The 12,446-nt window shown below is 43.0% G+C and overlaps 1 protein-coding gene across 1 annotated transcript in view; it reads left to right on the top strand.

Moving 5' to 3' along the window:
* Window positions 1-12,446, top strand: part of megf10 (multiple EGF-like-domains 10) — a 158,269-nt gene that overhangs the window by 83,020 nt on the left and 62,803 nt on the right. Inside the window, exons 6-7 of the mRNA XM_078395540.1 lie at window positions 5,814-6,060; window positions 9,581-9,701. Of these exons, the coding sequence (XP_078251666.1) occupies window positions 5,814-6,060; window positions 9,581-9,701 (368 nt within the window). The remainder of the gene's footprint in view (window positions 1-5,813; window positions 6,061-9,580; window positions 9,702-12,446) is intronic.

The following is a 12,446-nucleotide window of genomic DNA, read 5'->3' as shown; positions in this document are numbered from 1 at the left end:
AAGGGCCTTTTTCCACACTGTATCTCTAAAGTCTAAAGTCACTCCAAACCCCATCTGGCCATCTCTTTCCCTTATCCCGATTCCTCACCCCCAGTACACTGCCCAAAGATCACCCTGCACTCTGCAGGAAGAGAAGTCATTGACCATCTTTGTGTGTGACTGTATGTGGAAGGACATCGTAAATCACACTCAGGACTGTATGGAGGGCCCTTGCATTAAACTGACATGACTCTCTTGTGGCAATATGTGAACTGTTGCTAGTCTTTTCCATTTAGTTTGATGGCTAAGCATAAAATTTGAACAGTCATGAAACTGGTTATATGTAGCCTTCCAACTCAATGAAACATTGTTAACCAGAAAGGAATGTTTACGTCTTAAAAACACAGGGTCTTTTGTGTGGATAAACAACCCTTAAACTTCCCCCCTTCCCTCTTCGAATGTTGAACTACTCTTCCTGTGCAACTGCTGTGCTCATCCAGGGCTTGAAGTCAGAATATATATATATATATATATATATATATATATATATATATTTTTTTAAACCCTTGACAAATTGAGAGATGAGGCCCAAGTTTATCTTCGTAGACAATAACCTGCTCCACACAGCTGACAGTCATTAAAAGATGATTTGCAAGTTGGTTTGACAAGATATGAATGAACGATTGGATGCCCTGCTGAGTTCTCAACCAAGTGCAAGGAGAGATTGATCGGCGGTTCTGTGTGAAGCAGGCTCCGATTGAGGATTTTTGAATTGCAGTCTCCAGCACGTTGCGTGACATGTGGTAGCCAGTTTGTGTACAGTGAGCAGAATAACAATAATGAGATGATCTGCTTCTGTGATATTGACTGAAGAATAAATAATACAGATGCTCCCTGACTTACGATGCTTCGACTTACAATATTTCGACTTTGCGATGGTGTAAACGGCAGTTGCCCCTTAGTGAGCCGCATGTGTTCACATGTATTCAATGCATTTCGACTCACGATACTTTCGGTTTCCGATGGGTTTCTCGGAACGTAACTCCATCGTAAGCTGAGGAGCACCTGTGGTCCCCAGACTCCAGACATCACGGTCCTTATGTAGGGTCTTGACCGAAACAACAACCACCGATACTGCCTGAACTGCACGGTAGAGTTGCTGCCTTAGGAGACCAGAGACCTGGATTTCATCCTCTCTACAGGTGCTAGCTGTGCAGAGTTTGTATGTTCTCCTTATGACTGTGTGGTTTTTTCTGGGTGCCCTGGTTTCCTTCCACGCCACAGGTTTGTAGGTTAATTGGCTTTGGTAAAAATTGTAAATTGTAAAAACTAGTGTGTAGGATAGTGCTAGTGTATGGGGATCACTGGTAGGTGTGGGCTCGAAGGGCCAAGGGGCCTGTTTCCATGGTGTATCTCTAAACTAAACTAAACTAAACTGCTAAGTATTTTCTGCAGTTCATTTTTTTGTTCCAGGATCCTATGTCCGCAGTCTCCTCTGTCATCAAATACTATTGATACTGCCAGGGATCTTTGGTGTTTTCTTTGGAGACTCAGCTTACATTTTCTCCCAAAAAATCAGAGTTATATGGAGATACAGCAAAGAAACAGGATATTTGGCCCATTGGGTCAGTGCCGACCACCAACCACCCCTTTACATTAACCCTGCATTAATCCTACTTTTCATTCTTCCTACATTCTTATGAACAACCCTCCCTCCCTCCAACCACCCATATCACTCTCCTGAGGGGCTACTTACAGTGACCAATCAACCTTTCAGCCCTCATGTCTTTGGGATTTTGGAGGAAACTGAAACACCCAGAGGAAACCCACATGCTCACTTGGGGAATGTGCAAACTTCACTCAAACAGTACCTGAGGTCAGGATAAACCCAGGTCTTCGGTGCTGTGAGGCTGTGGCTCTACTGTGTGCCACCGTGTCGCCTCACCTATGGCAGCTGCAACAGTGCAGTTCTTCGTCAGCATCCTGCTGTAAGTGTCAGCTGAGAGCTTTGCATGAGGCTTGCACTTAAACCCACAATCTACTGACTGCAAGGTAAACAACCAACTTCTGCATTGATTAATAGGCTCATGACAAACATTAAGAATGCATATCTTTTTCAGCCCCGCATCTGAGAGATCTTCAGCAATCTGCAGATGTACACATTATGATTTGCAAAAGTCAATGTGACTCACAATATCCATTTCTATCAAATACAATTCTACCCAAACACAAGGTGGTGGGTGTATGGAACAAGCTGCCAGATGAGGTATTTGAGGCAGGGACTATCCCAACATTTAAGAAACCGTTAGACAGGTACCTAGATAGTACAGGTTTGGAGGGATATAAACCAAACGCGGACAGGTGGGACTAGTGTAGCTGGGACATGTTGGCCGGTGTGGGTAAGTTCGGCCGATGGGCCTGTTTCCATACTGTATCACTCTATGACATTTGATTGTGTTGAACCTCACCTATCCATGTTCTCCATGGATGCTGCTTGACCTGTTGAGTTACTCCAGCACTTTGTATTTTATTTTTGGAAACCAGCATCTGCAGTACCTTGTGTCTACATTTGATTGCAAAATGCACAGCTAGTTGGAATCCTTCAACAGAAGGGTAAAGGATGAAATTTCAAGATGTTCAGGTGAACTGAGAGAAACAATTTCTGCTAATCAGGAGGTCTCTGGAGCAAGGCAAAAAGGCCAGACCTTTCCAACAAGGAGGTTAACAAACATTTTAATTTGCAGAGAGTAGTAGAAATTGCTACATCTTGGTGATCATGTTGGGTCATTGCTAATGTTAAATTTGAGATTTACAGATTTTTATGAACTAAAAGAATTAAGGGATGGATCGCAGATAAGTCACAATCTTATTGCAAGCTCCAGGGCCCAAATGGTCTCTTCCCACCTCTATATTTTTTGTCAATTTGCAGAGTTCATAGTAGAATCAAATCAAATAAGAGAAACAAATCAATTTTTAATTATTTTTGGATCACGGATATAACTACTCTACTTTAGAGGCAAGGAGTCAGACAGTGTGGAAATAGTCCCTTCGGCCCAACTTGCCCACACCGACCAACATGCCCCATCTATACTAGTCCCTCCTGCCAACTCTTGGCCCATATCGCTGTGAACCTATCCTATCCATTTACCTGTCCAAATGTCTCTTAAATGTTATGATAGCACCTGCCTCAACTACCTCTTCCGGCAGCTCGTTCCATATACCCATCACCCTTTGTGTAAAAAAAGTTACCCCTCAAGTTCCTATTAAATCTTTCCCCCCTCACCTTAAACCTCTGTCCTCTGGTTCTCGATTCCCCTACTCTGGGCAAAAGACTCAATGTGCATTTATCGAATCCATTCCACTTATGATCTTGTAGACCTCTATAAGATCACCACTCATCCTCCTGCGCTCCAAGGAAAAAAATCCTAGCCTGCTCAACCTCTCCCCATAGCTCAGGCCATCGATTCCTGGCAACATCCTCGTAAATCTTCGTTGCTCACTTTCCAGCTTGACATCTTTCCTGTGACATGGTGATATTTTCTCGCATGCAGCCATTTACATTCGTCACTCGGTGGTCCTTTTGGCCTCAAGCAGTCATCATCTCCTCAAACCTGCCTTGAAACCCCCACCACTTCCAATCCCAGCAGATGTGAGCAGCCACCAATTATGTTTGATTGAATGCCATCAGTTTGTGCCTGGGTTCTCGATCACGTAGGCTTCAATGGTTGTAATCATCCAGGGTTAATCACCTGACCAGCAGTGGCTTCAAAGCACAATTTGTTGTACTGTTGTTTCACTGATGAGTCTGTGAGAAATCCAGTGTCATTCATCTGCATCCTACCCTCAATTTGACTTTGGTATCTTTACCCTTCCCTGCACCCGGTCCTCAACTGTGAAATGCAGGCACCTTTTTTCATGCTTATGACCTGGGGCTGCCTTTTGCTTTGTGTGCAAAGTTTATAGAGTTATTGTCGATGTGAAAAGAAGCAGTAGTTGTATCTGAACAATAACCAGTGTTAACTAGACTACATGTGAACTGCAGTCATACCCAAAAAGAACAACTTCTTTGGATCTTGAGAAATCGCATCTCTACAGTCAACATGATTTCATGCTGTAAATAAGTTTTACCCTGAAAACATAGGCAAGGTTTTTTCACATTCCACAGAAACGAAGGGGACCAGATTTCATCCTGATCCTAATTAATTCAACCTCGGGTGCCATTCCATTGAGTCAGTTGAAGTTGGTCTGATGGATCAAAATGAACATAAACCAATTTTAATAAATAAATAAAAAACTACGAGCTTGTTTTACTTGTGCCTTTGACCACATGATTCTAAGCTCACGACCATCATCAGCACAAGGCACCAAGGGGATGTGTCCCACTTTTAGCTGCAAGTTGAAGAGCACATACTCTAATGTGGCCGGGGACAATATGGAGCAGATTCAGTGTCAACATTTGTTTGTGGGAAAGATTTATATTTATGTTGATATTAAAATTTTGTTAACCATGAAAATTTTATTGTGGCTTTTTAAGTGGCTTGGCATTTACTGAATGCAAAATGACAGGCTTTGTACCAGCTTAAATGTTATCAGTATGTTAATGACAGTTACTGCTGCCAATGCACAAATTGCCCAGGGAGTTCAAGAGCTGAAGACTTGTGAATCTGAAGAGCCCACTGGTTGATTGACGCTGCTCTGCTGGTTGCTATCCCCAGAAAACACAACAACTTGCATTTATATAGCACAATTAGACATGAAGCATCTCATGGTGCTTCTTGGGAGTTTAATCAACTAAAAGTGACACTGCACCTCACAAGATGTTGGAACAGATGACCAAATGCTTAGTCGAAGACTTTGGCTCCAAGGAAGCACCATTTCCACATGCGCAAGTGACATGTGTAAATTAATCCAATCATTTTTCTGATTTGTGTGTTGCATACCTGTCAGTTCTGGTAATATTCCCGTCCCCTTTATTCTATCCATTACAGATAGTAAACACCAGTGGGAAACAATTGGATTGAATGGCATTTTTAAAATGCTGTAATATCTCTGTAACAAATGCAAGGAAGCTGCTGCTATCAAGCTTTCAACACTTCTCCATAAGAGCCTTCGTGACTAAGGCATGTGTGGAAGTTGACTGTCATATTTCCCTGTGTTTAAGCAGTGGTTAGGCTTTGAGACATTTCAGAACTGTGAATGTCTGAAGAAGGATCCTGACCTGAAACATCGCCTACCATGTCCTCCAGAAATGCTGCCTTAACCGTTGAGTTACTCCAGCACTTTGTGCTCTATATAAAATTCCAGCATCAGCAGCGCCTTGCATCTCCATCAAATAAATATGTCATCTTTGACCAGAAAGTATCGCTCCTCAGTTTTAAAACGAAAACTTAAATTGAAGTTTATCAGAAAAGTTTCATACAAAGGGTGGTGAGTGTATGGAACAAGCTGCCAGAGGAGGTAGTTGAGGCTGGGACTATCCCAACATTTAATAAACAGTTAGGTACATGAATAGGACAGGTTTGGAGGGATATGGACCAAATGCAGGCAGGTGGGACTAGTGCAGCTGGAACATGTTGACCAGTGTGGGCAGGTTGGGCCAAAGGGCCTGTTTCCACACTGTATCACTCTAGGATCCTATGACTCTAAAACTTGAATCGTATATACGTAGTCATGATCACCACAATGACCTAAAATAACCACATTTGAACTGCTCTGTTAATAGTAACTTAATTTTGCTTTGCTGCTTTGATTTTTTGCTTATTTATTTAAAATAACATAATAAAGTACTGTGTGTAAAGCTTGTGTGACAGATGACTCCCTCTTTTACATTGTAGCATGTGACAGCAGTCACTGGGGGCCTCACTGTAACAACCGGTGTCAGTGCAAGAATGGAGCTTTGTGTAATCCCATCACTGGGGCGTGCCTCTGCAAACCAGGCTACAAGGGCTGGAGGTGTGAGGAGCTCTGTAGCCCCGGAATGTACGGAAATGGGTGCCAGTTGAAATGCCAGTGCCAGAATGGGGCAACCTGTGACCACGTGACCGGCGAATGCAAGTGCCCTCCTGGATACACCGGAGCTTTGTAAGTATACGTTCCAATAGACGCCTGCTAATGTCCTCCTCCTCCTCCTTCGGGAAGGAGGAACACCATCTAATTATCACTGTGGCTATCTGGAATTCTAAAAAATCTATAATTATTACTGTCAATGATAATTCCAATGAATTTCTAGCTGGTGTACTTTGTTCCGCTCTCTGTGACCTTGTGACCAAACAAACCTTTGCTGCCAGGCCCTTAATCAGCAGCAGAGCCCATTCCTCCAGCACCTCTGAACTTTGACCTACATTGGCTCGAGGCTAAGTGAAATTTTGATATTACAATACCCATCCTTGTTTTTAAATGCTTACATGATTTTGCACCCCCCCCCAACTTCTTGCTTCTCCTCAAATTTAAACAGTCCACTGTTGACTGCTGTGCCTACAGCTACTGAAGTCTAAAATCCCATCCCAAATCCTTTTGTCTCTTTATCCCTCTTTCCTTGTATAAAACATCCATTGAAACCATTCTACTTGACCGGGTTCCTGCTTTAATTTCTCTTTTTGTGGTTTGGCAATAATTTTTTAATTGTTTGCTTGGAGTCCTGCAAAATGCCTTGGGTTGTTTATGCTCCATTACAGATCAGGTCAAGTCGATTTTATTGTCAGAAACACAAGTACAGTGAGGTACATGTACAATTAAAATCATATTTGCAGCAGCAGCATCAAAGACACATAGACTCGGACAGACACACAAAACATAAATGCATAAATTAAATGTAAATCACCCATAAATTCTACACGCTCTTTAAATGGACGTTGTCTAGTTAAGTTAGTTGTCCATTTTGACACAACTTGTCATCCAGTCTGTGGCACACTCTGCAGAGGCTTGTTACCTAAACATAGTTTTGAACATGAAGTGGTTGATATTTTGCTGAATATCAATGTGATTTTCCTGGCCACCTACAGTAGGTACATAGAGCATTGCATCATCAAGCACAATCTGCGCATACGTTATAACATCATCTTGGATACTTAAATATAAGCACAATGAAAGAAAAAATATATATCATTTCAATGTAGCCAAAAATTAATTCTTGTTTAACAACTGAGAAGAATATGTTCAGCACAATATCCCACTGTTTCAGATCACCATTTTAAATCAAATGATTTATTTTCATTTTTGTAAATGAAATCATTGGAGCACTATACTGAAGAGACGCAAGCATTGGTTATCTGGTCTTCACTATTCACCTCCGCATTTACTAACCATCAATATTCATCTATTTGTCTCTTTTCCTCAGTCGTTCATGAGATGTGGGCAGTGTCAACAAGCTGGCATTTATTACCCATTCTAATTGAACATAAGAAAGGGGTAGTTAACTGCCTTCTTGATCTGTTGTATTCTGCCTTTTAAAGTTACTCATACAGTGCTGTTGGGAAGGGAATTCTAGGATATTGCTAATTATGTTTTCCAGCTCTATGTCAATCCATCTATTTGTCCATTAAACCATCTACTGTATCTGTCTATCAATCCACCTATATTTCTGCCAATCCATCTGTTTGCCTGTCAATCCATCAATCATCTATCCACCTGTCAATCCCCACCCATCTGTGTTAATTCATCTACTTGTTTGCCAACACATCTGTCTGTCAAAACCATCTTTGATCTATTTATTTGTATTTGTCCATCTATCTGCCATCAATTCACCTATGTCTGTCAATTCACTTATCTGTTTGTCAACCTATCTGTCTACCAATCATTCTATCTGTCAATTCCTCTGTCATCAATTCATCTATTATCTATGCATCTATCATCTTTCATCTATTTATATCTATGTCAATCCATCAATGCATCGGTCAATCCATCTATCATCGATCCATCTATTTGTCTGTCAATCAACGTATCTGTCTGCCAACAATCCATCTATTTATCCATCTATCAGCCTGTCAATCTATCTAGAGTCTTTCAATCTATTTGTCTCTTTACCTGCAAGTTGATAAAGACAATGTTGAAACTATATTGGAGCTTTATTCAAACAGCTGCGACTGAGCGGCCTTTTTCAATGATGCTGATTCCAAAAAATCTCAGTGGCACAGTGGCGCAGCAGTAGAGTTGCTGCCTTACAGCGCCGGAGATCAGGTTCGATCCTGACTATGGGTGCTGTCTGAACGGAGTTTGCACGTTCTCCCTGTGACCGTTTGAGTTTTCTCCGGTTTCCTCCAACATGCAAAAGTCATGCAGGTTTGTAGGTTAATTGGCTTCTGTAAAATTGTCCCTAGAGTGTAGGATAGAACTAGTGTATGGGTGATTGTTGGTTGGTTGGTGCTGACTCGCTGGGCTGAAGGGCCCATTTCCACTCTGTATCTTTAAACTAAACTAAACAAAATCTTAAACTCAATGCAATTGTTGATAACAAAATATAAAAATGTTTTTTTTGTCATTTTCTCTATCCCTGGAGCACCTGTTCAGCCTGCGCTGCCTCAGTAGAGCAGGCAAAATAATAAAAGATCCATCCCACCCCGGCCACCGTCTGTTTGTTCATCTGCCCTCTGGTCGACGTTTCAGGTCAATCAAATCCCGAACAAACAGACTTAAGAACAGTTTTTACCCCAGGGCCATACGAGAACTGAACACTACCTGTGCACTAGGCAACACCGTTAAAAAATCTTGTACTTAATTTAATTGTATTTATGTATTTATTTGTTTTTGCATTTATTGCATATATGTTTGTACGCACCGTCAGGATTGGCTGTTTTTTAATTTCGTTGTACTCGTTGCAATGACAATAAATGAATATTATTATTATTATTATTATATCCATTTTGGTTTCAACCACGTCTCACTGAGCAGCACTATGTCTTTGTCAGAAGATTGTGTGATCGTCAGAGATTTGAGTGCGTAATCCGAGATGATGCTTCCTGTTCAGAAGCAAATAAATGCTGCGTTTTTGGGTTGCCATCTTTTTTTGCCAATGCCATTGCAGTTGGACATTAAAGATTCCTTGACAGTGTTCTGAAGAAAAGCTGGGGAGTTCACTCCAGTGTACTGGCCAATATAAACATTGCTAAAGCAGCTTGCATTTTGAGAACTAACTGTCCTCAGTTTGGCTGCTGTGTTTCCTGCATTACCACCATGATTCCAGCCCGGGTGGCACAGTGGTAGGGTCGCTGCCTTACAGCGCCAGAGAACGGGGTTTGATCCTCGGGTGCTGTCTGCACGGAGTTTGTACATTCTCTTTGTGATCTGTGTGGGTTTACTCCAGGTTCCTCCCACACTCCAAAGACGTGTGGGTTTGTAGGTTAATTGGCTTCGATAAAATTGTACATTGCCCCTAGTGTGTAGGATAGAACTGGTGTACGGGTGATTGGTGGTCGGTGGTCGGTGCGGACTCGGTGGGTCGAAGGGCCTGTTTCTTCCCTGTACCTCTAAAGTTTAAAGCTCAGAAAATACTTTGGAGGCTGCAATTTAGGAGGCCCTGAAGTCGAAAAAGGTGCTATAGAAATGCAAGTCCTTTTCTTTCTGTTAAGCCGTGTTCATCTTTCAGTATTTTTTCTTGATTTTTCAGCTGTGAAGATTTGTGTCCTCCTGGTAAACATGGACCACAGTGTGAGGAGCGATGTCCTTGTCAGAACGGCGGAGTCTGTCACCATGTGACTGGAGAATGTGCATGTCCTCCTGGATGGATGGTAATCTATATTTCTATGTCAAGATTTAGCAATTCTGCACAAGTAATCCGGCACCAGGGAGGCAACAGACCATCCTCGAGTCCCGCCTGCCACCACAGATTCTACTGTCCATACCTCGGACAATGGACAGTCACCCACTACTATGGCTCTTCCTGACTTCGGTCTCCCCGGTCGAGTCTCCTTGCCTGGATTAGAGCCACCAACCTGTCCGCCGCTCGGACTGGAAGCATCTTCTGCCTCGACAGCTCCCAAGAGGGTGTACCTGTTTGCAATAGGCACAGCCACCGGGGTCTCCTGTAGTCCACGTTCATTCCCCTTTGAAACGGTCTCCCACCTTCGCTCGACCTGGACCCTTGGCGTGACAGCCTCACAGTAGGTCCTGTCCAGAAAACTCTCGCATTCCCAGATGGCCCTGAGGTCATCCAGCTGCTTTTCCAACTCCACCACACGCCCATTCAGGAGCTGCACCTGGACACAGTTCTTGCAGGTGTAGCTCCCAGAAGCTCCAGCTGAGTCCCTACCTTCCCACATCCTGCAGGAAACACACTGCACCAAATTGTCCGCCATTAGATTTTTAAAATTTTACAGCGCTGAAACAGGCCCTTTGGCCCACCGAGTCCGCGCCGCCCAGCAATCCCCGCACATTAACACTATCCTACACACACTAGGGACAACCTCACACAAAGAGAGATGTAGAGGCAGCAGTGATCCCTGCCCTCCTTCTGAAACCTGGGATACCTACAGCTGAGACCTCAGGGAGCACAGGGAGGCTCTGCACAAACAATGGAAGAACCCCACCACCTCACAAACTACCTACCAGCCTGTTCTCTTCAGTCCTTGCTGCCCCACCTGTGCCAAAGGCTGTGAGTCCCCTGTTGACCTACAGAACTGATGTGAAGCAAGTAAAGCTCCATCTCAAGGGACTAACTCCTGTGAACTATGTACAACGTGATAGACAATCACGTCAGTGTTAAGATGGGACTTTGTCTTCATAAAAACCATACAGTGCCACACCTAACACTTTTGTCATAGACAGGTGAAAGATGCCTCTGCCACAGATGGAATGATGACAGGGGTGTTGCAGATGTATCTTTTGTGTTGTCTCAGCTATGCACTTATGCACCTAGTGAGGTTCATCAGTGGTGGTGTATCTGAGCACCTCCCGAGGATGGACTTTTGGGCTGGCACAGTGGTACAGCGGTAGAGTAGTTGCCTTACAGTGCCAAGAGACCCAAATTCGATCTGGGCCTCAGGTGCTATCTGTGTGTGGAATTTGCACGTTCTCCCAGTGACCGCGTGGGTTTTCTCCGGGTTTTCTCCCACATTCCAAAGACATGAGGGTTTGTAGGATAATTGGCTTCTGCAAATTGTCCCTAGAGTGTGGGACAGAACTAGTGTATGGGGCCAATGGGCCTGTTTCCAAGCTGTATCTCGAAACTAAGCTAAAGTGTTATTGAATATGGGAGAGCATTCATTAACTAGCTGAAGGAGCAATGTATGTGGTAATCGGAGGAAGATTTCCTTGGCCATGTTTGACTTGATGCCAAGAAATGTCATGGAGTCTGAAATCAACGTTGAGGACTCTGAGGTCTACTCCTTCTCTCTGCGTCACCACCTGTCCCAGGATGTGCTAAGGGGCTATGAATCTGTCAGTACTATTATATTTCTTTATTTCATATATCTGCTTTATTTCTAATAATATATACATGAAATAAAATCACACCACTTTGTCTACATTCATTATACCATCAAATCAATACATTCTCTTTGTGTGCATAAATGCGTTTCATATTTCCTCCTTAAACAATGCACCTGTGCAGTGTTCCACAAGCCCAACCCAGTCCCTCGATGTCCAGTGGTGGCATTCTATCAGAGTCCTCAACATTTCCTGATGAATATATCCTCACAGTTTCAATGTTTGCAATGAAGGTTCTTTCATTGCAAACCTTACACTGTGCGCTTTAAAATAAAATAGATTAAGATGTTACACAGCACTCTGAGGGCAACACGGCAGCATTATCCAGATTCAATCCAATTTTAATATTGAATAACCTTGCCCATTGCTAGTCTCCTAATTTGAGGAAGGACATTCTTGCTATTGAGGGAGTGCAGCGTAGGTTCACCAGGTTAATTCCGGGGATGGCAGGACTGACATTTGAAGAAAGAATGGATCGACTGGGCTTATATTCACTGGAATTTAGAAGGATGAGAGGGGATCTTATTGAAACATGTAAAATTCTTAAGCGATTGGACAGGCTAGATGCAGGAAAAATGGTCCCGATGTTGGGGGAGTCCAGAACCAGGGGTCACAGTTTAAGAATATGGGGTAGGCCATTTAGGACTGAGATGAGGAAAAGCCTTTTCACCAAGAGAGTTGTGAATCTGTGGAATTCTCTGCCACAGATGGCAGTGGACGCCAATTCACTGGATGTTTTCAAGAGTGAGTTAGATATACAGTAGCTCTTAGGGCTAACAGAATCAAGGGACATGGGGAGAAAGCAGAAACGGGGTACTGATTTTGGATGATCAGCCATGAACATATTGAATAGTAGTGTTGGCTCGAAGGGCCGAATGGCCTACTCCTGCACGTATTTTCTATGTTTCTATACTTCCTGTGTTTCATGACCCATATTTTTTTTTGCTTCTCAGCAAGGTTCCTTTCAAACTGATTCATCTCACAGTTCCCACAATGTATTCGTTCTTTAACCTTCTTTAACTACTCACCTAGCCTGACCTGCTGATTTC

This window comes from Rhinoraja longicauda, chromosome 3 (genome assembly GCF_053455715.1).
Source record: "Rhinoraja longicauda isolate Sanriku21f chromosome 3, sRhiLon1.1, whole genome shotgun sequence".
In the NCBI taxonomy this organism is placed as follows: Eukaryota; Metazoa; Chordata; class Chondrichthyes; order Rajiformes; family Arhynchobatidae; genus Rhinoraja; species Rhinoraja longicauda.
Note: the sequence above shows the minus strand (reverse complement) of the source record. Positions and strands in the feature narration are given on the sequence as shown.